The 25,837-nt window shown below is 33.8% G+C and overlaps 3 protein-coding genes across 3 annotated transcripts; 1 reads left to right on the forward strand and 2 right to left on the reverse strand.

Moving 5' to 3' along the window:
- Positions 1 to 622: 622 nt before the first annotated feature.
- BDR25DRAFT_307425 (S-adenosyl-L-methionine-dependent methyltransferase) lies at positions 623 to 2,227 on the reverse strand. The gene is made up of 4 exons (XM_033690837.1): positions 2,102 to 2,227; positions 1,763 to 2,013; positions 1,187 to 1,635; positions 623 to 1,117 (listed from the first exon to the last, which is right to left on the reverse strand). Exons 1-4 carry the CDS (start codon positions 2,165 to 2,167, stop codon positions 801 to 803), a joined length of 1,083 nt encoding a protein of 360 aa, XP_033540844.1. The 5' UTR covers positions 2,168 to 2,227; the 3' UTR covers positions 623 to 800.
- Positions 2,228 to 2,312: 85 nt separating this feature from the next.
- On the forward strand, positions 2,313 to 3,155 carry BDR25DRAFT_362093 (uncharacterized protein; the record flags this gene model as incomplete). The annotated part of the gene is made up of 8 exons (XM_033696534.1): positions 2,313 to 2,432; positions 2,467 to 2,559; positions 2,589 to 2,612; positions 2,659 to 2,724; positions 2,758 to 2,826; positions 2,942 to 3,018; positions 3,046 to 3,090; positions 3,131 to 3,155. 8 exons carry the CDS (start codon positions 2,313 to 2,315, stop codon positions 3,153 to 3,155), a joined length of 519 nt encoding a protein of 172 aa, XP_033540845.1.
- An 11,669-nt stretch (positions 3,156 to 14,824) lies between these two features.
- BDR25DRAFT_346918 (uncharacterized protein) lies at positions 14,825 to 16,113 on the reverse strand (the record flags this gene model as incomplete). The annotated part of the gene is made up of 3 exons (XM_033694205.1): positions 14,825 to 15,286; positions 15,322 to 15,935; positions 16,101 to 16,113. 3 exons carry the CDS (start codon positions 16,111 to 16,113, stop codon positions 14,825 to 14,827), a joined length of 1,089 nt encoding a protein of 362 aa, XP_033540846.1.
- Between the last annotated feature and the right edge of the window lie 9,724 nt (positions 16,114 to 25,837).

The following is a 25,837-nucleotide window of genomic DNA, read 5'->3' on the forward strand; positions in this document are numbered from 1 at the left end:
TCTAGAATCACTGCAAGGATGCGTGCGTGCTCCACGTGAAGCCTGGCACAGGGAGAACGCCAGATCTACGTTCCAGACCCGGTCACCCCCAAGAAGCTGTTACAGCCAAGTCCGGAGGCAGGAACCACGGCTGCCGACACTCTTGGGTATCCGCAGTTCTACGACCTCCACTAAATCCAATCCCGAGGTGAATGCTATTGGCTTGTCATTCCTTACCGCAACAATGAAATTTCGATCAAAAGCTAGGCCCAACTCGTTAACAATAGACTAAAGACGTGCGACTCGACAATTAGAAAATGAATGCTACATATACCATGGAAAGACGCAAACACAGCCAGTGGGGTGGAAAGGGGCAACATAAGTGAGTCTAGCGGTTTTATAAGCTGTGCAACAGAAATATTTGGTCATACACAACAATTGTAGAGGGGAGCATGTTGTTCTTGTCGCGTTTTTATGAGAGATGCTAGCGTGTTTTTGTCTACAATTTGTTCAATTGTATTTTGCGCATCGGTATCTAGATACGCAAGTGAGCGAGACCAAAATATGGGAACACTAGATCCTGGGTAGGTTTTGAGGGAGCGATCAACTCCGAATTAGGCAGACCAGAAGCGAAATTATAAAATAAGAAAAGTACCATGGAGCTAAGATTGTGCTCATTCATTGATTCTCCGCTACTCTGTCAAAGACAGCGTCCATTGGCCGAGCGCTGGTACTACGGCTCGGCGAATGGCAGACAAGCCGCACTTCTCATAATTGCAACTTAGGAGTTGAACCACCTCATACTTGGCCCACCCAACCTCCTACTCCTGGATAGTAACCTCAAGAAGACTCTCCGCATCCGGCTCCAGCGTCCAGATCTTGTCAATCCTTAAACCGGCCGACTCGATGAGATTGTACCACTGGCGCTCGGTGCGCTCGACAGCGGCATTGACAGACATGACCATGAAGTCTGAGTGCGTCGCAAACGTACACGCGCCCTTGAGAGGAATGTTGAATTCGTTGATCAGGATCTTGGAGTACCCAGGCTTCATGGCGTCGCGGATGTGTCCTAGGATCACGCGGCAGCGGTCGTCGTCCCAGTCGTGGAGGACGCTGCGGAAGTAATATGCGCGGGCTCCTACTCGCGTATACAGTTATTCTCCGCTTCCCATGAAGGGGATAATTGAAAAAGGAGCAGTGTACTCACCCCTGATGGGCTGGGGAGTAAAGAAATCATGAGCAATAGCCTCCATTCCGTTCTCGGGAACCACACGATCAATAGTCGCCTTGAGATCCTCTACGATCAGCCGGCCGGGGATATTTGGGTACCGCTTCTTTACAGCCTGAATCTCGTGGCCAACACTACCACCCACGTCGACAAGGAAGACTGCATCAGGGTCGCTGGCGTCAAAGCCGGGAACCAGCTCCTGCTCGATGGGGTAAAAGTCTAGCCATTGTGGATGTCCGACGCGTTGCGTCGTCATGAACTGGTGGAACGAGTGCAGTAGCTCGGGTTGCTTGCCCAGCCAGTCAAAGTACGCCTCGCCGTTGAATTGCTTGTTGAAAGGCATCTCGTTCGGGTCCGTCGGGTTCTGGTACCCCGTCTCCTTGAGGAACTTGGGGAACGTCATCCAACCTGCGTGGATTACATTGTGGCTGTAGGTGCATCGAGGTTAGCTTACACGACTCCGGGTAAGGTAAGTTCCTTAATGCAATCCAGCCTCATACCCGAAAGGAGGCGGACCGTAACGAGGAGGCGGGGAGATTGCGGGTCATTACTCACAAGAGATCAATCCCAGATTGGCCCTTGACTGTTGCAAAAGCACGGGTGACCTTGTTCGGAGCGTAGATCTCGATGCCGGCCTCATCCACGCCACCAATAGATGTCAGTCCTCGCATGATGCGGGCGAGGAGGACTTCGTTCGCGCCTGTGGAAGAAGCCAGCTCGTGCAAGGTCACCGGCTTTTCGGCGCTAGTCAGTTTCTGGAACACACCCAGGTCCGCACCGATCTTGAACAGCAGGACATCAATCGTCTAGAAATAGACACTCGTTAGATGTGGTTAATCCGAATATTCGAGGGGTCGTATGTGTTTGCTAAGAACCGGCGTATGATCTACCTACACCGTAGAGATACCCCTCCACAATTTGGCCCTCATTCTGCAACGCGTTGGTCAGTCTCCGGGACATATCGAGGAGCTCCCTACGCCATTGTCGCGCCTCGGGGCTGTTTGCGTTGACAGCCGCGTGCTTGATGAGTTGTTGGCCAATCTCCGAGACCTGGCGTACGTAGTGGGGCACTTGAGAATCCATGCCGGCGAGTTAGTTGCACGTGATGTGGAATTTACATCTAGCGAAGGGTGGAGCTCATACGTATTCTTGGGGATCGAGACTTGCCAACCTTGAGCTTCAATGTTTTATAAAACCTCTTTCTCATCGTGAACTCGGCCAATTGGTCACAAATGATTCCCCCGATCTCGAGAATTTAGATATTAGAAACACCGAGTAGCAAAAGGAACGTGGTTCTTGCATGCACACCGCCAGCGTCAGCCGGTTTTCCGACGAAACTATCCGAAAGCGCGGTGTTAAACCCGCCGACAACTAGCAATAGGGCCGGTTAGCGTACCTTGCAGGAGTTCGCCCTAGCTATCTTCTGTCTAGAGGCGTGACCGGTATGAAAGAGGAAACATGTCAGACTGAAATATAAGACAAAGTACAAGTGCAGGGGAAATCATCACAACATCTTGGTTAATACCCAATTATAGGCGAGTTTCCCCTAGGAGTTGAAAAGCCGAAAACAATTGCTCATAACTCTTCAGTACTCTCCTGATGTATTTAGAAATCTCAACGTAACCCTGTTTCTTATTTCATTATTAATTTAGCCAGGATAACTGCTATCCTCGATTAGTAGAACGAGAGCAAGTCAAGCAAACCCACGCTTGAGAATTATTGAGACCTAGATAGCGGGTGTTACACGGAGACTTGGCCTCGGCTGATCGCCAGAGCCGCTATTATGGTACGGGACTGGAACGTCGCCGGAAGTGCCTAGGACCCCTCCCAGGGCGAAGGAAACACCAATATCAATTCAAAATCACGCGACTAACTATCACATAGTCGGTTCGAAGAGGTTCGCACGGTTCATCAGGTCCGCAGCGCCAAGCACTGCGAACCACGATGAACCATGTTAGAATATAGATACCACTCTACGCTCTAAAAGAGAGGCGTGGGTAATCTACTCTAGATAGTAGTAACTTGATACTTAAACACTTTAATACTATAGTGTTTCGCCACTAAGCGCCGTACTCTACTAAGCGCCGCATTTTCCCTCTACTAATGTAATGAGGTAGGTAGGGCGCCTACCTCACTACCACTAAAACGCTTGCGCGACAACGTTGCTCAACACTATAACTAGCTTTTGTACTATCTGTAACAGTATAGTATTATATAGAAGCTTTGTTGTCTTCTACATTCTCTATTTCTACTTTATTAGTATAAAAGTTATACTAAACTTTAGTATAACATCTAACGTATTCTACAACTAAGAGAGCTAAACTACTAAGCTAGCTACCTCTTCTTAGAATTGCAAACACCTGTAGGAATAGTAATGCTTAATAACATAATACTAATTTATTTTAGCAAGAAAGCAGAATTAATCTTAAACTTTATATTTATATTTTAAGCTAATTCAAGTGCATACAACACGCTATAATAGCTTTTAATATATACTAGTAGCATGTTTTTAATTAGGTTTGTAAAAATATATTTCAACTTTAAATATATACAAATTACTAGAACCTTATCTACTATAACTAAGAAATAAATAATTAACTATATAATATATTTTTAACTTTAGTTTATAAAGATTTACGCCTTAGCTATATAAAGTAGAATATAAAGTAGATAAACTACTAGCTACATAGAGAAGAGAGTTATTAAGTAAGAACTAGCCTATAGAGTTTATATTTTATATAAAAAAACTTAAGAAAACTTCTAATTAAGGTATTGTACAAGCAAACAGCTTATATAAGCAAATAATCTACTTTAATACAATTTTAGCATCTTGTACTTTAATTAATAATACATCTACTAATTAACTTTTAATGCTCTAATAAAGACATTTAAATACTTTTAGCTTTTTAAGTAATTTAAATAGTTAATCTTAAGTATTTAAGCTACTACAGTAATTTATAAAATCTTTTAAACTACCCTTGCTTGAAAATACAATAGTAGACTTTCACAATATAATTATATAGCTACTTTAGAAAAATTAGCAAACTATTATAAAGCATATAACTACTTTACTTACGTTTATAAAAAGTTTTAAATTATAAAAAAACATAGCTAATAAACTATAAAGCTTTTATAGTCTAAGCTATGTTAGTGTAAACTAGGCTACATTAGTGTAACTTAAGCTATATACTGTAACAATTCTACAAATTGTCCCATCTCAGGTCGCTTAGATCCTATCCGAAGGGTCTCTGTATCAGACCCGACCATGACTTGACCTAGTCCCCTGCAGTTACCCCTATTCCCCCCTGTATTTAGTCGCACCTTGCCCCCTTAGCTAGCTTAGTAGTTTTCTAATATCCTTTTATACAAGGCCTATAGGTGTTAATGGCATTCCCAGGTTCAGAGTCCCCACGCACTCCCATATGCCTCTAAGTGGATTCCCACCGCATTTGGACCTATTGTCTTGCCTGTGCTGTTACATATACTTTATTAGCTACACTATAAAGCTTAAAGAATGTTTTTCTAATAAATATTACTAAAAAAGCTTAATGTAAGAATTTTATAATTATATAAAAGTTGTTTAAGCTATATATAACATTATTACTAAGTATATAATTTATAAGAATAATATTTATAACTTTAAGAAAACAAACTTTTAGATAAGTGTTATAATTACTTACAAAGTTATTATAGTATTTAAAAAGTAGTATAAACTAAAATTTAGCATTACTAAGTAATTATAAATAAGCTATAGTTATTAAATGTATTTAGTTTATAAAAGTAAGTTGCAACACTTTTAAAAAAAACTATAACATACTTTACAGGTAAGTTGCTTACACACCTAAGTTACTTACTTTTACTAAGACCTTACTATACTACTTTTTTTACACTAATGCATTTCTAACAACACTACTTAAATGTGTTAAAAAAATATTAAATGTAGCTTATACTTTAAGCTTTTAAATAAAATGTAATATTTTTTAAGTAATATACTACAGCTATTTATAAAGTTTTTTAAAAGATAATAAGAAACTAACATACTAAATAACTTTTTTAAGCTAATTATATAGCTAACTTATAAAAGCTAGATAATAATAAAAAGTAGGTAATTATTTAGTATATACTTAAGCTAGATATATAAAGATTTCTCTTTTAGCTAGTAGCTATAGCTAATATAGCTAATTTTTTATACACTAAGTATTATATAAGCTATATTAGTATAAACTAGCTTAATATGTTTATTAAGTGTTACTTAAAGCTTAAAGTAAAGTTTAAGTGTAAGTATAACTATAAAAAAGCTTTTTATAAAAATTTTATAGTAATTTAAAGCTAGTTTAATTTTATAAAAAATATTAAAGCTAAGTATAGTATCTAGAATAATAACGTATATAACTTTAATAAAATAAAGTTTATAATAAGCTAAATATTTACTAAGGTAGTTATTATAAGTTTAGAGAGATAAAGACAGCTAAAAGTAGTGTAGCTAAGTAACTAGAAGTAGACAACAGTTATTTAAAGTATTAATGCTAAAAAGTAAGCTATTTTACTTTTATTATTTTTTAAAGTAGCAACTACTTTTTAAACTAGTATAAAAAAAATCTACTTTAAAATTAAGTTATTATAATCTTTAAGCGCAGCTAGACTACTAATTAGCTTAGTTTAGACTAGTTAAAGCACTTTAATATGCATATAAAGAAGTGTACTATTAGCAGCTACTATCTACTAGTTATTAATAGCTATAAAAGCTATAACTTACTTTATTTTTAGTAATACTATAAGAATAATAAAATTATTACTATTTATATACTTTTTTATTTATTTTACTTTTTATAGCTACTTAATGTAAGTTATTTTACTTTTTTAAAAAAGTATATAGGCGCTAAGCTAAAAACCTTATATATAACTAAATTACTTATATTATAAAAATAAAGTTCTTACTATGCTTTAAAGTAGCTTATAATACTATAATTACTTTTAGTAATATTTAAAAAAAGTTTTTAAGCACTAAATTAGTTTTTTTTAACTTATAAGAAGTTATAATAAGCTTTAATGTAAAGTTGCGCACTTTATTACTACTACTACTTATATATAATAAGCCCTAGTAGTTGTAAACCCTAAGTAATACTCTAAAACTTAAGTTATAATTAATGCTTATAAAAATAAAAATTTAAAAGTATATAAATAGTTTACTAACTTTTATAGTTAAAGTGTTTAAAAAAGTTTTAAAAAACATAGTAATAATTATATATAAGCTAGTATTAGTATAATAAAAAATTACTAAGCTTTAAGTAGCTAATAAAGCTACTATATAATATAAATTACATAAAAAAGTAAATTAAAGTAAAAAAAACTTTAATAATTTAAAAAAGCTTATACTTAATAGCTTTAAAAAAGTTTAAAGCGCGTAGTAATAAAAAGAAGGTAAAAAAGCAGGTGTAAGCTAAAGTAAGTAAGCTATTTTAAAGGCGCTGTAGATAGTGTAATTAGACTAAGCATAACACATAAATGTCTAAGTAAGAAGTAAAAGTAGTATCTAAATAATATTCTAGGCTGTACTGTACTATATAGTGCTAGAGCAGGTTGTTATAGGCTATAATAGAGTTTATTAGGGTAGAGTCTTAGCAAAAGTAAGCAACTTAGGTGTGTGAGCAACTCGCCTGTGAAGTACGTTAACATATTCTACTACTAAGCTAGCTAACATTAAACACATAGAAAATCTTACGTAATAGACATCTATGCTTTTAAAACTACTAATTAGAATCTTCTAGAAATTTTACTAGAAATTTATCTATATACTAGTAATGTTTGTACGTAGCAGCAGTGTTACAGTCTAGATACTAGTTATTGCGCATAAGAAGGATCACGTAACTATGTTACATAATGTTTGTGCGCGAACCTCTGTGCGCGAACATGTAGATATTCCCCATTTCCTCTGTACAGAAGAAAAGACAAAGCAATAACTAGAAACTTATTGCCTCTACCCTACCTACTTTATACACTGTGTACACTATACACTACTTTTACTTTTACTACTTAAGTGCTTATACTATAAGCAGCTAGCTAAAAGAGCCTATTTAATACTAATTAGTAGTTAATTTAATTAACTATAAATTAGTAAAAGTAATAATAAAGTACTTACACTGTTATAATTAGCATGCTTAAGCTACAAGCAAGAGGTGGTGTAACCTAACTAGATTAAACTATAGAGTAGAGGAGCTGCTCTGCAAGTTTAAATATACATGTGTGCCCCCTGCCAAGGCGCTACTCGTTGCGCAAGCGAGGGAGCTGAGCCGCAGAGCATGTGATGCGGTACACGCTGTTACATACACTTTATAAAGTACTTTATTTTATTACTTATTTTTTAAAACAGCAGATTAAATTTTTATATTATATAGTAAGCTCTACTACTATATAAAGTAAAAAAAAATTAGTGTAAAATATATATAAAAATAAATAATAAAGCTACATAAACTAGTAGCTAGGTAATAATAGTAGTATCTATGTAATTAACTATAAAAGTAATTAACTATACTACTATAATAAAATCCTACTAGTAATTAGTAACTTTATATAATAATTGTCTGTACGTAAGTACAAGTGTGTTTGTACATGTGTACAGCTAAATTAAGTTGCCTAAAACAGTTAGCTGTCTAGCCTATATATTAGAAGCTATGTGTACTTAAAAGCCCTCTTTTTTTATATAAAAAGAATGGGTAGTAGTTATTTATAAAAGGATTCTTGCCTACTTACTCTATTATATGCTGTACGCTTAGCGTATAGCTGCCTACTACTACTTACTGCGTGCGTAGCCACGCAGAGAAGGGATCTACTACTAGATGCATAGCTATTTAGAGGAGTAAGCTAACTAACACTAATTAGTCTATTAACTAGTAGATTTTTACTATGTGTATATCTATATAGAGAAGATATCTCTATAAAATAATAGATTAGTAAGGTAGCTTTAACTACTAGTATAAAAGCTAGCCTACTAGCTACAGTATCTATCTACCGCATGTGTAACGATCCTCATGAATCGTTCCATCTTGAGTCGCCTAGAACCTCCGGAAGGCCCTTGTATCGGCCCCGACCTCGACCTAGCCTTAACTCTGCCCTGCCCCCTGCTGTACCTCTATTCCCTCATGTATTTAGTTGCACCTTGCCCCTGTAGCTAGCTTAGTAGTTTTCTGATATCCTTTTGTACAAGGCCTATAGGTGTTAATGGCATTCCTAGGTTCCGAGTCCCCACGCACTCCCATATGCCTCTGAGTGGATTCCCACCGCATTCGGACCCATTGTCTTGCCTGTGCCGATACAGCGTGCGTAGCCACGCAGAGGAGGCACCTACTGCACTAGTAGCTGTTGTATGCCCTAGAGTTAACCGCCTAGACAAGAGCTAGCTAACTAGCTACAGCATCTATCTACTGCGTGCATGGCTACGCAGAGGAGGTATTAAAGGAGGTATTTACTACAACTAGTAGCTGTTGTACGCCTCTAGGGTTAAACTGCTAGTATAAGAGCTAGCCTGCTAGCTGCAGTACCTATTTACTGCGTGCGTAGCCACGCAGAGGAGGCATCTACTGCAACTAGTAGACTATCGCACGCCTTAGAGTTAAACTGCTCGTACAAAGGCTAGCCTACTAGCTACAGTACCTATCTACCGCGTGCGTAGCGACGCAGAGAAGGCATATACTATAACTAGTAGACTACTGTACGCGCTAGAATTAACCTACTAATCTATACAACAGTTTACTTTTTAAGAGCTACTATATAGTTAAACTACCTACCCCCCTTAATAATAGCTGTATAAACAAGCAACTAGCTTCTACTCTACTCCCCCTAACAACAGCTGTACAAACAAGCAACTAGTCTCTACTATAGAGCTACTGTACAGTTAACTAGCACTCTCTTACTCTCCTCTTCCTTACTTTATTATAGAATACTTATATAATAAACTAGTAAAAGTAACCTACATGTCTAAAATAATACTATAAAGAGAAGTTAACTTTACCTTTTTAGTAAACTACTTTAACATATTAATAAGTTCTTTTTAAGTATAATAAACTTTATATATAGTAGATACTTTTATTTATATATATATAAAAGTGTATAAGCTATTCTGCTTTATAAAAGACTTTCAAGGCTAAATAATATAGAATTTTAAAAACTTACTTTATACATTAGGCAAGAGCTTCTTTGTGCTTTAGCTAAGCATAAGATCTATCCTATAGAAAAAAGATGCTGCACGTAGGCTAAAAAGCTAGCAGGTGTTATAAACTAGCAGTACACTATTAGCTCTATATAAAGAAGAGAAAATAATATAGAGAAGCGTATAAAAGATGTAAAAGAAAGTATAAAGAATATAAAAAATAGTATAAAAAAAGATAATAAGAAATAAGATTGTTAGATATGCACACCTGCTGTCAAGACAGGAGGAACGCTTGACGAAAGCTGCTTCATAGTACGAGCAATAAGCTCGAACAGTATGTTGCTGCAAATTGCTGCATGTTGCAGCATTTTGCAGCATGTTGCAGCAAATTGCGGCATGTTGCAGCAAATTGCAGCAAATTGCAGCATGTTACAGCCTTTTGCAGCATTTTGCAGCAAATTGCAGCATGTTGCAAGCTGGTCGCGCATAGGGCTAGTGCGCGAGGGACTCGGATCGGAAAAACAAAAGCCGAGCAACACGAGTAGAGCAGAAAAAGGATCGATAAATCAATACAATCAATCATCATCCTATACATCATATCCAAACCCATCATTCATCTCAGGAAGCCTAGAAACAGTGCTTCAATCTAACAAAGATAAAGTAAGAAAGTAACTTATTTATAAAAAAAAAGTTGCTAGTGTTTATATATAAGTATAACTATGTTTTATACATGTGTATAGCTAAATTAAGTTGCCTAAAATAGTTAGCTATCTAGCTTACGTATTAAAAGCTATGTGTACTAAAAAGTCCTCTTTCTTTGTATAAAGAGAGAAGGTAGTAGTTATTTATAAGAAGATTCTTGCCTACTTACTCTGTTACAGGCTGTACGCTTAGCGTACAGCTGCCCACCACTACCTACTGCGTGCGTAGCCACGCAGAGAAGGGACCCACTACTAGATGCGTAGCCACCTAGAGGAGTGAGACAACTAACAATAATGAAAAAATTAAAAAAAAATTATATTATGTACATAAAATATACAGAATATAAAGATATTAAAAGTAATACTGTAAAATAAAACTAGCTTAAAGTACTAAAATAATAAAATTAATATATTAAAAGATTTAATAAGCCTATAAATTTAATTATATATAAGTTAAATAATTTCTAATTTATATATAGTAACTTAAAAAGATGCTACTTTTTTAAGTTTATACATAAAAATTTTTTAGTACTTAGCTATATATTTAAAAAAAACTTCTAAAAGTGCTAGAAAATAAAAACATTATCTTATAGCTAAATAATAAAAGTACTTAAGCATAAAAGACATATAATATAGTATAAAAAAGTAATTATGCTTAAAAACCTTTATATAAAAGTAGTGTTGCATACAGCTATCTGTCTATACATATTCTTCTGCTGTGCTAGCTAGAAGGTTAACCTTTTAGTAAAACACAACAGTTATAAGCTTCTAAGTTTATATATAAAAGATTTTAAAAAATAGACACTATAAGACTTTTTAGCACTTAGCTGCATGTTTAAAAGGGAGCTTATATAAGTGCTAAAAAATAAAAAAATTACACTATAGCTAAGTAATAAAAGTAGTTAAGCCTAAAAGCTATATAATATAGCATAAAAAAAGTAATTATGCCTAAAAAGCTTTATATATAACTTTTATTACTATATAAAGCTTTGCATAAAAACATTAAAGCTCTTAATATACACATCTAGTAGTAGATAGACAATAGTTGTAAAAAACTTACTTTTATGCTACTATAACTAGACTACATAAAGCTATTTATTTTTATAAATAGATTATTTCCTAATAATAAGAACCTTAGCTTATAGCTAGGATTTTTAACTATATTAAATAATAAAAACTATATAAAACAAAGTAACTACTTTAAAATACTAGGTAACATTATACACTAGAATTCTACTAAGTGTAAAAGAGTAACTAGAAGTGCCCTTACTAGTAAACTATATAAAATAGTTAAAAAGTTTAATAATGTAATTACTTCTAGTATAACTTTATAGTAAATTATATAAATACTTAAACTACTACTAATTTTAGTAGTAATCTATATAAATTTAAGGTTTTTATATAATTACCTTATTAAGCTAGGCACTACTAGTAAAAAATAACTTATAATTAACATTATATTACTCTATAAATTATATAACAAAAAAGAGATTATAAAAATTAAGTAAATTAATAGTAAAAATAACTTTATAAATGCATGTATAAAAAAAATACTAAATTAGGCTTTTTAACTATTAATATTAACTAACTACCTCTCTGTCTAAATAGAAGCAACTGTAGACTAGCTAGATCCTATGCGCAAAGATGCTTTAAACTAACTAGACTAATAACACCTTGTTACAATCCTTGCTTCGTGAAGCACTCGGGTCTATCGGTATTCCTAGGGGGGAAGTAGGACGGAAGGTAGGGGCCAATCCGGTAGGGTGTACAGTCCTACGTACAGGCTATTGGGCTAATGGAGGGTGCTATAGGGAGACCGGATCGTGGTTTGCCCTTATGCGGCAGTAGGGTGGCTGGGTTAAACAGTCCTTGCAGACAGGGTTAGAGGTATATATAATGCAAGATATACAAATAGTATTGCAGCTCTTTAGAAAGCTAAATGCTACTTAGTCTATGTAAAGAATAAACTAAACATTAAACACACCTCCTAAAGGTTGTTTAATGTGGGAACTATATACATGTGTAGAGGACGCTAAGGCGAGCTGGACGAGCCCACACGAGCCCGCCAAGCGGGGCTCGCTGAGCTCTCCTGGACTCGTGGGATTCGCGTCCTATCCTCCTATTGGACGACGCATTCTTCCGTGATCTCGGGTAGCCGTGCTACCTCCGCGTCCTCCGCTTGGTCTGTAAGCGAGTCCCGCTCCAACCGTACCATATTGTGGAGCATCCTGGGTGGAGTTACGCTGGTCCAACCGTAGACCGTAACACACCTTTATATAAAGCTTATTTCCTTTTTTTTTCTATTGCATGCACCTCTTTATATAAAGATCCTACACTATCTTATTACAGAATCCTGCATAAATAGAAAGGAGGTAACTAGTACAGAAAGCAACTTCTTAGATAAAAATAAAAAGTTGCTAGTATCTATATATAGTAACAGTGTTACAGTCTAGATAGTTATTGCGCATAGGAAGGACTATGTAACTATGTTACATAATGCTTGTGTGTGAACCTCTGTGCGCAAACATCTAGATATTCCCCTTTTCCTCTGTACAGAGGAAAAGACAGAGCAATACAGAACTAGAAACATGTTGCCCCCACCCTACCTACTTCGTACGCTATGCACACTGTACACTACTCTTACTCTTGCTACTTAAGTTCTTATACTATAAGCAGCTAGCTAACAAAGCCTATTTAACAAACTAAGTAATTGTAACAGCGCAGGCAAGACAATAGGTCCGAATGCGGTGGGAGTCCACTCAGAGGCATATGGGAGTGCGTGGGGACTCTGAACCTGGGAATGCCATTGACACCTATAGGCCTTTTACAAAAGGATATTAGAAAACTACTAAGCTAGCTATAGAGGCAAGGTGCAACTAAATACATGAGGGAATAGAGGTACAGCAGGGGGCAGGGCAGAGTCGGGGCCAGGTCGAGGTCGGGGCTGATACAGGGGCCTTCCGGAGGTTCCGGGCGACCCGAGATGGAACGAGAATCGTTACAGTAATTATAAGTAGGCTATTGTTATTAAATACATTTAGTAACAATTTTATAAAAGTAAGTTATATTACTTTAAAAAGCAAATAAAGCTACATTAGATAATAATATATAAAACAAAAGTTAAGTTTAAAATAAATTCTTTTTATAGTTATTAGTAATTTAGATTCAAGGTAGATATTAACTAATAAGTAAAATATTAATAAAATCAGCTAGAATAGTATGGAATTAAGTACTATACTATAAAGTTAACAACATTTTAGCTACTACTACTAGTTAAGTTACTAATTACAAACTTATACTAGTTATTTAGAAATTAAACTTCTTTTATAATTTAATAAATTTATATAAGAGTTATAAAGTAATATATAATGTAACTACTAAAATTTTATTATAGTAGACTATTTACTTGCGTAGACTGCATGCTTGTAAAATATATTAGCTAGTTAACTTTACTATCTTCTCTACTACGTGTAGCTAGCAGATTGTATGTTATATTGTGCACAGCAGCTAAGCTAGGTGTAAAACTATGTTAACTTAGATTTAAATATGTTTAATAATTACTTTTTCTAGCTAGTTAACTTTTTTTAAGTTAAGCTACTAATTAAATCAAAAAGCTACTAGCGTGTTAGTAGTAGTAGATTATTTGTTTAAACTTGCTATAAATAATACTAGCCTAGTAATTACTCTAGATCTTGTTATTTCTAGTAAAGAAAATTTTAAACTAAACATCTACTTTATTTAAAGAAAATTAAGTAGCGCTATATTAAGCTATTTTAAATTAAAATAAAAACAGTAGGTAAGGTTAGTAAAGTAGCGCGCCTATTTATATACAGCGCTTACTTATAGAATACGTTGAATATTTTTTATTACTAGTAAACTACATGTTTAAGTAGTTGTTAAAAAGATTTAAAAAAGTAACATATTAAAATAGGCTTTTAAGAGTGTAAATAAGTGGCATATTATGTAGCTATTATATAAAATAGTAAGGTAGTAAAGTAAATTTATATTAAAACTGTGTAGGTAAGGTTTTATACACTTTATACATAACTGTACATGTATACACTATAATATTGTAGCATGTGTTCTTTAACCAAACATAATTCTAATGTATACTCTATGTACTAAAAAACTATTTAGTTATAATCATAGTTTTTATTCTATATAGTTACTTAGAATTAAGATTAGATGTTGTAGAAAATAGATCCTCTTTAGTATAGGCTTCTATACGTTGATTTGTTAAGCTGTAGTTGAGGAAGCTTACTTAGCTAGAGAGGAAGGTTATTCTTAGGTACATACTAGACTTATAATTACGTGGATTTGCATCCTAGCGGTATAACGTGTTTCGTAAGCAAGTAAAACACCTAAGTGAGTGGACTAGAAAACCCTACTACGACGCCTGCGCAGCAACAACACGCAATGTCTTACCCTTACGTTGCGTAGGAACTCTAGTGTGTTATATGCGGAAGGTTAATGAGAGGATGTTAAATGTATCTGCTGCGTGTTTTGCACTCTATATCTGCTTTGATTAATAGAGAAGATAGCGGGCTTAATAGCTGCTTCATTGCAGGGTGTAGAATGCTTGGAGTGGTAGCTCGATCGCGCGTTATAACAAATCCAGTTCAGCAAAAGTCAACTTGAAATTGCCAGCTCTACGGTACCCAAAAGTCCGAGCCTACTCCTCATTTTCCCCGCAGAATCGCCAAGAACTCGAGGTTTTGAACTAACAAAAAGAAAACGGCCGTTCCGTGGAGCCCAATGACATGCATGAAACTAAAGCAGAACGAACAGATTGGTCTTAGCCGTGAGGGGTTCGTGAAACAACTTGCCAGGTCCAGGGTCCAAGCACCTCGTTCCAACGCATCTCCTGCTCACGCCACCATTGAACTTCCATACCTCGCTAACGCAGAGTACGTTCGCTCCAGCAGATGTCCTGACAAAGCATCCAGGCGCCCAAGGTCCGAAGCCGCAAGCCGGTGATAGTCCGCACCAGACATCCTCGAGCCCTGCGAGATCCGGTGACGGTCCGCACCAGACGCCCTCGAGCTCTGCGAGATTCGGTGATGGACGTCCGCCACCACATTGTTCATGGACACCATCGACGCCCGAAGCATTTCCTGCAGCAGCAAGTCTCTTTCGGAATCGTCCAGTATGAATCGGCCGACAGTCGCCGTTGTATGGCGACCGAAGGCAGCAGAAGTGGCGGTATGAGAGCTGCTCGACGTCGAAGCGTAACTAGGATGCATCGCAGGGTGACCACTATGCATCACCTCCGTCGGGTCGTAGTCATCGCAGCTGCGGGTTGTGGGCCATGCTAAGTCGAGAAAGTCCATCAGGCGGGCCACAGATTCGAGGAGCATTTGTGCAAAGTCAAGGGATTGAGAACAGCCGTCCTCGCACCGTGAGGGGTCCCGGAGAGCGGTGATGAGGCGCTCGGAAAGGTGGAAGACATCTGTGACGTCTAGGAGTGATGTCTGCACTTGTTGCCTCATGGTGTCCATCTCGGATCGGAAAAGACAGGTCGGTGGCCGTTCCAGATCCATTTGTCTGCTTTCAGCAGGTCGTGAGCGGAAGACAACAACGAACGAAGCGAGTTTTGAGTAATAGTTCACGGTGGACAGGACAATATTATTGACACGATTGCAGTATTCTGCGGGGTAACTAAATCTAATCCTAGGCACTCTACAAAAACGTAGAATGCGACAGTTGTCGTCGCCCAGTTGCGGGATAGTTCTCCCTGTCATCACAATATCACATGCGGGGAAAGTCGTTACGCGTTCCGGGCTGAGGGACTTAGTTTCTCTAGCTGCGAGAATAGCCGTAAGTTTCTCGGTCCGGCCATAGTCTAAGCCGTTCCGGCGAGGTGTTAGTACAAGAGGGGACCCTGTGCACGCTAAATATACGAGGATTACGAGATGTATCATAGATCATTTGATCTGCCCTATTTAGCTTAGTAATTGTACATAAAACAAGACCTAGTTGGTATCCTAAAATCGCGTATCTCTACCACCTAACTACATTACTGCCTTACAACAGTGGCGCTAAATACCTTTAATATTCATTCTAGTTTATTTCTTAATAGATTTAATTAACTTCTCTTTTGTCTTTAGCAACTACTTCTATACTTAATCTTTAAGAAACTTCTATATACTTATAAAAGATTTAATTAAAAGAATTACTCGCTACTATAGAATCTATATATCTAGTTAATATTTAATTCTTTCTATAGCATTTTCTATACATAAAGAAGCTTTATTATAAAAATAGAAAGTAGTAATATAAGTTTAAAAATATATATAGCTTGTTTTTAAACTTGAAAAATTAGTGTATAAAAATGATTTATATTACGACAATAATTAAATAACTTTTATTTCTCTATCTTAGTAATTAAAATATTGTTTATAAGTTTCTATAGTTTAAGCTTAAATATTATTATACTAGTTTATATAAATAGAATATTTAATAATATACTTATAGTAACTCTTTTATAGTAACTTTTTTTAAAAACATTTATAAGTATATTTTTTTACTAGTTTTAATTCTATTCTTTTAGGCTATTTTTAAAAATAAATTTTAACTTTTATAAAAAAAAGCTTAGTGTATACTTTAACTAGATGTTAGTAAATAGATATAGCATGTGTAGAACAATTTTCTAAAGCTTTTCACACTATCTAATACCTTTATACATAATAATAGATGGTAACGTAAAGTATTTTACTCTTTTAGAAGATCTAATAGGTAGTCTAGCTTGTATTACATTATAGAGTAAAGATAAAGTATATTTAGTATGTGTAGTTAACAATAACGTAGGCATAAGCTATTAACGCGACATCTAGTATTCTAATAGGTATATAACAGGTACTTAGTCATCAAGGGTATCTGAAATACATAGGGATTGGTAATCTCTATCTAACGAATTAGGTGATTCTTCTGTTTCCAGCCCCCACAGGGACCCCTCTTGTGGAAGCGGGGTACCTGCGAGACTTGCGGGCCGCTCGCATTGCGGGCCGTTTGCCTTGCGAACCGCTCCGTAGGCGTCCTGCAGCCGCTTGGTCCAGCCCTCTCCCGTATTTTAGTGCATAATGCACAGCCTCGCGGAATGCATTTGTTATATGCAGTAATCAGTGGATTCCTTAGCAGCCATCGCGAAATTCCCGCGCACATGCAAGATCGCTTACGAACCCTAGTTTTTTATAAATATCTTAATATTAGTGTTAGAACTAACATGCTTCACAAGCGAGTTGTCACCCTAAGTAAGTTAGTAGCTCTAAAGCACTAGGAAACCCCTACTTAATAAGTAGAAATATCTAGAACTACTAACTAGAATTAGCTAAAAACTCTTGTGTAAATTTATAATGTATTTTACAAGCAAGCAGTCTACACAAGTAAATAGGCTACTTTAATAAAATTTCTACGCCTTGTACTTTAATTTATAATGTATCGACTAATTACTTTTAACATACTAATAAAGAAGGTTAAATACTTTTAGCTTTTAAGTAAAGTAAAAAGCTAAATTTTAAACATGTAAGCTGCTTAAAAATATAATAGTAGATTTTTATAATAGAACTATAGAACTAACTTATAAAAATTAACAAATTTAAAGAAATTAGCTATTATAAATTTCTACTTACTTTAAATTTATAAAAAAAATTTTTACCTTTAAGTTATAAAAAAAATTATTAATTAACTATAAAGCTATTATAGTTTAATCTATGTTAGAGTTTTGTTTTTATAAATTTACATTATGTATGTACGCAGCAGCAGCGTCACGGCCTGGATACAAGCGATCCCGCACAAGCAGGATCACGTATCTATGTTACATAATGCTTGTGCGCAAACCTCTGTGCATAAACATCTAGATATCCCTCTTTTCCTTTATATAAAGAAAAGATAAGAGTAATATAGAACTAGAAACATATTACCCTTACCTTACTTACTTTGTACACTGTGCACACTGTATACTACTCTTACTTTTACTACTTAAGCGCTTATACTATAAGTAGCTAGCTATTAAGGCTTATTTAACACTAATTAGTAGTTAATTTAATTAACTATAAATTAGTAAAAGTAATAATAAAGTACTTACACTTTATAAAGTACTTTGTTTTATTACTTATTTTTAAAGATAGTAGATTAATTTTTTATATTATATAGTAAGCTCTGCTACTATATAGAGTAAGAAAAAGATAGTGTAAGACACACACTAAAGCTATTAAAGCTGCACAACCTAGCAGCTAGATAATAGCAGTACTTATATAATTTACTAAAAAAGTAATTAACTATACTATTATAATAAAATCCTACTAGTAACTAACAACTTTATATAATAATAATAAAAATAAAAAATAATTTTTATTATATAAATAACTTATAAAGGATATAAAGATATTTAAGGTAATAATATAAAATAAAACTAGCCTAAAGTACTAAAATAATAAGATTAACATCTTAAAAGCTTTAATAAGCTTATAAATCTAATTATATATAAGTTATATAATTACTAACTTATATATAATAACTTAAAAAAGCGGTACTTTTTTAAGTTTATATATATTAAAAATTTTAAAAAATAAACACTATAAAACTTTTTAGCACTTAGCTATATATTTAAAAGAAAGCTTATATAAGTACTAAAAAATAAAAGAATTACACTATAGCTAAGTAATAAAAGTACTTAAGCTTAAAAGCTATATAATATAGTATAAAAAAAGTAATTATACTAAAAAGGCTTTATATATAACCTTTATTACTATATAAAGCTTTCTATAAAAGTAGACTAAACATAATGCTGCTAATAATACTAAATATACTAGCATTACCTACTCTTACACTTTAGCTAGCACTACACTAATTACTATATAAATAATACATGCTACCCTACCTAACACCTGCCTTACACTCTTAATTGTACACACTACTGCCTATAGTAGTGTATACACTACTAATACTACCTATATAATCTATACTATATTATAACTTAGATAAACTTTTACTTTAAAAGAAAACTACTAAAAAAAAACTTCTAGTAAATGAAATTATATAATTTTAAAAAGTATAAAAAAAACAATAACTATATAAGTTAACTATATAACATTTTTATAAATAAAATAAAGATTTTTATTAATTTATATTAATAGCTAGATATTTAAAAAACTTAGTATATAAACATCTTTCTAAATATTTTAAAAAGTTATATAAATATGTACTATATTTATAACATAGGCCTTAGATATAACTAGAAGCATTTATACAACACCTTAAGTAGTTACTTTAACACTAATATAAACTATAGCTAGTACTAGATAGACTAAATAATAATAACTTTTATATAATACTAATAAAAAAATTTTAATAAAAGTTTATATAAAGTTTTTAAAACAATAATTAATAAGCTTACACTTATATAAAAAGCACTAAAAATAAAATTTTAAAAAGATATTTTACTACACACTACTATTATATAAGCTTATTAAGGATAACTAGAACTAGAACATGCTATGTTTACTATTAAGCCTTTATATAAAGCCTTATTTAGTAACTTATAAGCATTACTTTAAGTTACTATAGACTAAAAAGTAAACTAATACCTTTAGAAACTGCCTAATATATACTACATAGGCTGCTAATATAACTTTATATAATAAAAGAGAAGCTTCTCTTTATATAAAAAAAGATAACATAGAAGATCTTTATTTAGGTTTAGGCTATAATTTAGAGACAACTATATATAACGTACCTAACGGGTTGGCCGGCCACACAGGTTGGCCGGCCACTTTTGCCAAGCCCCTACTAAAACCACCCTATTCTCTCGCAAAACAGCCCACTTTAGCCCTGTATAGAGTAATATAACATAAGATATTATTTAGAGTCTACTTCTGCTACTTACTTACACATATGTAAGTTATGCCTAGTCTAATTACACTGCCTATATTGCCTTTAACTTAGCTTACCTTTTTTAGCGCGCACCTGCGTCTTTAGCTTCTTCCTATTACTACGCGCTCTAAACTCCTTTAGAGTAGTTAGACAAGCTTTATTCTTAACTATTAAAGTCTTTTTTACTTAAATCTGCTTTTTTTTATATAATTTATATTATGTAGCAGCCTTATTTGCTGCTTAAAGCTTTGTAATTTTATAGCCTACTTTATTATGTTAATGCCTTAGATAACTATTATTTACTTTTTATTACCTTACTATATTACCTTTAGCTGTCCTTATCTCTTTAAAGCTGTAACAACTGCTTTAGTTAATATCTAGCTTATTATAAAGTTTAACTTGTTAAAGTTATACTTATCTTTATTCTAGATACTATACTTAGCTTTTATGTTAGCTATAAGGCAAAACTAGCCCTAGATAACTTCTAGATTTTTATAAAGCGCTCTTTTATAATTATACTTATAATTAAACTTTATTATAAACTTAGGGCAGTGCTTAACTTATATACTAGTCTAGTTTAAGCTAACCTAGCCTAGATTGCGCTTTATAGGCAAGGAATTAGCTATATTAGCTATAGCTGCAAGCCTAGGGGGAAATCTGCGCGTAATAAGCTTAAGTATATACTTAACATGTCCGTACGCAGCAGCAGCGTCGCGGCCTGGATACGAACGATCGCGCACGAGCAGGATCACGTATCTATGTCACATGATGCTCGTGCGCGAACCTCTGTGCGCGAACATCTAGATATCCCCCTTTTCCTCTGTATAGAGGAAAGACAAGAGCAATAGAACTAGAAATATGTTGCCCTTACCTTACCTACCTTGTACGCTGTGCACACTGTACACCACTCTTACTTTTACTACTTAAGTGCTTATACTATAAGCAGCTAGCTATTAGAGCCTATTTAACACTAATTAGTAGTTAATTTAATTAACTATAAATTAGCAAGAGTAATAATAAAGTACCTACGCTTTATAAGGTACTTTGTTTTGTTACCTATCTCTTAGAAAAAGTAATAACAAAGCACCTACGCCTTATAAGGTACTTTATTTAGTTACCTATTCTTTAGGATAGCAAATTAATCCTTTGCATTGTACAGCAAGCTCTGCTACTGTACAGAGTAAGAAGGAGATAGTGCAAGACGCACACTAAAGCCACTAAAGCTGCACAACCTAGTAGCTAGACAATAGCACATTAATCCTTTGCATTGTACAGCAAGCTCTGCTACTATATAAAGTAAGGAGGAGATAGTGCGAGGCGCACACTAAAGCTATTAAAGCTGCACGACCTAGCAGCTAGACAACAGCAGTACCTGCGCGATCCACTGCACAAGCAATTAACTCTACACTTTATAAGGCACTTTGTTTTGTTACTTATCTCTTAGAAAGAGTAACAATAAAGCACTTACGCTTTATAAAGTACTTTATTTAGTTACCTATCCCTTAGAATAGCAGATTAATCCTTTGCATTGTACAGCAAGCTCTGCTACTGTATAAAGTAAGGAGGAGATAGTGCAAGGCGCACACTAAAGCTATTAAAGCTGCACAACCTAGCAGCTAGACAACAGCAGTACCCGCGCAATCTACTAGAAAAGCAATTAACTATACTATTATAATAAAATCTTATTAGCAACTAATAACTCTGCGTAATAATAGAAAAAATAAGGAATAATTTTTATTATATAAATAACTTATAAAGGACATAGGGATATTAGAGGCAACACTACAAAATAAGACTAGCCTAGAGTACTAAAATAATAAGATTAACATGTTAGAAGCTCTAATAAGCTTATAGACTTAATTATACACAGGTTACATAATTACTAATCTACGCATAATAACTTAGAAAGGCGCTACCTTTCTAAGTGCGTACATAGAGAATTTTAAAGGATAGACACTATAAGACTTCTTAGCACTTAGCTGCGCGTTTAAAAGGGAGCTTATATAAGTGCTAGAGGACAAAGGAATCACACTACAGCTAGGCACTAAAGGTACCTAAGCCTAGAAGCTGTATAATATAGCATAAGAAAAGGCAATTGCACTAGAAAGGCTTTATACATAACTTTTATTACTATATAAGGCTCTGCACAGAAGCAGACTAAACACAATGCTGCTATTAACACTAAATATACTAGCATTACCTGCTCCTATATCTTAGCTAGCACTACACTAATCACTGTACAAACAATACATGCCACCCTACCTAACGCCTGCTCCACACCCTTAATTGTACACACCACCGCCTGCAGTAGTGTATGCACTACTAATACCACCTGCACAATCTATACTACATTACAACCTGTACAAACTTCTACTTTAGAGGGAAACTGCTAAAGAAAAACTCTTAGTAGACAAAATTATATAATTTTAAAAAGCATAAAAAAAAATAATAACTATATAGGTTAACTATATAACATTTTTATAAATAAAATAAGGATCTTTATTAATTTATGTTAATAGCTAGATATCTAAGAAACTTAGTACATAGACATCTTTCTAGATATCTTAGAAGGTTAGGCAAATATGCACTATATGTATAACATAGGCTCTAAAAATAACTAGAAGCATTTATATAACACCTTAAGCATTATAATAAAAAATTTTATGTAAAAAGAAAAAAAGAAACTATAAAAGATAAAGTTTTATGTAAAAAGCAAGACTATTTTAGCAGAGAAGTAGCCTATTAAGTTTAACAGTAAAAGAATTAAGCTTACACATAACATAATAGTTCTTACTTAGAAAGAATAAGTAAGCTACCTTTATATAATTAACTTAAAGAACAAAGATGCTGCATAATAATATGTTAAGTAATATGCAAAAAGGGTATACATTGCATTTATGTGTTAACTAGAGGCAGCATTTAACTTTTCTATTACTGCATAAACTATAGACCTTTTGCACAACAATATTAACACACTTAACACATAAATCTAATAGCAGATAGATAACAGTAAGCGTAGTCTTACCTTTCTACTATTGCAACTTAATTATGCGAAGCTGTTTATCTTTACAGATAGATTATTTACTAATAACAAGAACCTTAGCTTATAGCTAGGATTCTTAATTGTATTAGGCAATAAGGACTATATAGAGCAAAGCAACTACTTTAAAATACTAGGCAACATTATACACTAGAATTCTACTAAGTGTAAAAGAGTAACTAGGAGTGTCCTTGCTAGCAAACTATATAAAATAGTTAGAGGGTTTAACAATGCAATTGCCCTTATAATCTGCACAGATTTAAGGTCTCTGTATAATTACCTTATTAAGCTAGGCACTACTAGTAAAAAGTAACTTATAATTAACATTATGTTACTTTGTAAATTATACAAGAAAAGGGAAATTACTAAGATAAAGTAGATTAATAGTAAAGACAACTTAGCAGATGCATGTATAAAGAAAACACTAAACTAGGCTCTTTAATTATTAGTCCTAACTAACTGCCTCTCTGTCTAGATAGAAGCATCTGTGGACTAGCTAGATCCTGTGCACAAAGATGCCCTAGACTAACTAGACTAACAACACCTTTATATAAGGCCTATCTTTTTTATTTTTTTTATTATACGCACTTATTTTTTCTTATTATAAGATTAGAAAAAAAGAATATGTAAAAAAGACAGTCTATTTGTCTAGTATACAGAAGAAGAAAAAGCCACCACCCCTTACATATAGTAGTCACAATGCAGACCACAGCTCTGCTATACACATAAGGCGTAGGCATTAGCCTAGAAGTTAGCTAACTTATAATACTTAATAAAAAAAAAGCACTAGTAGTGCTGCTATAATAATAAGCACATAGAGTTGCTAGGACCTAACTATAACTCTAGACTAAGACTGCACAGAAGTACCCCTTACAACGCATAACTTTTGCTGCCTACAGCTGCAGATTAGTGCTAGCAGGCAAGACAATATTAATATTATAAAATAGTAAAGCTGCTACATGCTACTCTTTAGCCTATCTATAATTAGCATTTTATATAAAAAGAAAGCAAAAGAGCTAAAAAATCTATATATTTATGCTAAGACGCTAAATAAACTGCTAATTAGCAGTAGAACTAGTTAGAAGGGTAACACAGATGCGCCCTAGGCTGCTAGACTGCATAAGGACGTTAAAGACGCCCGCACTGACAGCGCTAGAGGTAGAGGAGGAAGGCTAGAGAGACATCTCTCTCTATGTGTGTGTGTGTGTGTGTGTGTGTGTGTGCAGGCGGGAGTATCTGTTACTGTTAGCACTGTATAAAAAGAGAAAAGAGCTAGGGAATAGTACAGTAGGGCTTAAAAAGTAAAGAATAAAGAAGAGAAGGTAAAAAAAAAAAAGAAACCTTATTATATACACCTCCCTACGCACCTGCCTACGCAAAGATCCTACACTATTCTAGCATAAAACTCTGCATAAAATAGTTTATACACTGCTAAATTACTTACAAGGCAAGCGCATAAAGGCTAGATAATAATAGCCTAAAATGCTCTACACTATTTATAGAGCTATTTACATAGCGTAACTAGCCTATTTTAATATACAGCATTACTAAGGCAAGTCTTAATAAATAGGGTAGAGTAAAGGCAGAATGTAATTAGATAGACCTACACAGATAGAAAAAAGGTAACGCGTACAGAACATAACTCTTTAGACAAAAAAAAAGTTGCTAGTGTCTGTACGCAGCAGCAGCGTCGCGGCCTAGATATAAATAATTGCGCACAAGCAGGATTACATATCTATGTTACATAATGCTTGTGCGTGAACCTCTGTGCGTGAACATCTAAATATCCCCCTTTTCCTCTGTACAGAGGAAAGACAAGAGTAATAAAACTAGAAACATATTGCTCTTACCTTACCTACCTTGTACGCTGTGCACACTGTACACCACTCTTACTCTTGCTACTTAAGTGCTTATACTATAAGCAGCTAGCTGTTAGAGCCTATTTAACATAACAACTACTTTCTTTTTAAGCTTAGTTAGATTTCTTAATTTAGGCTAGCATTCTGCTTATAAAGGCTGTCTAGCGCGTTAATTACTTAGTGTTATGTAAGAGAGATTATAAATAGCTATAGTGTGTTATAAAAAAAGTTTTAAGTTTTATTTAAAAGCTTAAAAAGTAAGCTGTATTTAACATTCTTTAAAAGATTTAATCTAGTGTTGTTGTTAAGGCATTATGTAGATAGGTAGAGTTTAGTAGGGGCTTAGCAAAAGTGGCCGGCTAACCTGTGTGGCCAGCCAACCCGTTAGGTACGTTAGATAAAAAAGTGCTTTATTTACTATAAAAAATGTTAGTTATTAAACTACTTTTATAATAACTATACATAAGTAAAAAACTAGTATGTTGCCTTATATAAAAATTTTTATAATAAGACTTTATTATATAAAGCTATTACTTTATATATCTAAAACTTTAAAAGCTACTTTAAAAAAATAATTTATATAATATAAAAAAAATAAAATAAAAAAGTAAAGATGCTAAAAAAGCTATTAACTACTTTACCTCTACTACTTACTTATACTATGTAATAGAAGAGGACATCTACAGCATTAAACCTAAAAAGTATGCTTCGCAGTTTATCCTTAATAACTAATACTATATAATATACTAAGGTAAACTATAGAACACAGGCGCAGTAAAAATCTTTACTATTAGTAAGTTCTAACTTAAGGTGTATATATAAAAAAACTTATATATAAAAACTAATTAGATACTTAGCTAAATAAATATTAGCTTTAAAAGCTAGACACTAAAAAAATTAATTAGTACTATATAAATCTAAAACTTAATTAGTTTAGTTATATACTACATTCTAGACACTTTAACACTATTTTTACTATTACTAGCAGATACTAACTAACTTAGGGTATACTTT

Source organism: Lindgomyces ingoldianus (assembly GCF_010093535.1).
Source record: "Lindgomyces ingoldianus strain ATCC 200398 unplaced genomic scaffold BDR25scaffold_50, whole genome shotgun sequence".
NCBI lineage: Eukaryota > Fungi > Ascomycota > Dothideomycetes > Pleosporales > Lindgomycetaceae > Lindgomyces > Lindgomyces ingoldianus.

Coding starts and splice junctions, on each gene's coding strand:
- BDR25DRAFT_307425 (XM_033690837.1), bottom strand. CDS start 2,167: ATGTCCCGGAGACTGACCAACGCGTTGCAGAATGAGGGCCAAATTGTG. Junction 2,014..2,101: donor TGGAGGGGTATCTCTACGGT/GTAGGTAGATCA, acceptor GTCTATTTCTAG/ACGATTGATGTCCTGCTGTT. Junction 1,118..1,186: donor TACTCCCCAGCCCATCAGGG/GTGAGTACACTG, acceptor ATACGCGAGTAG/GAGCCCGCGCATATTACTTC.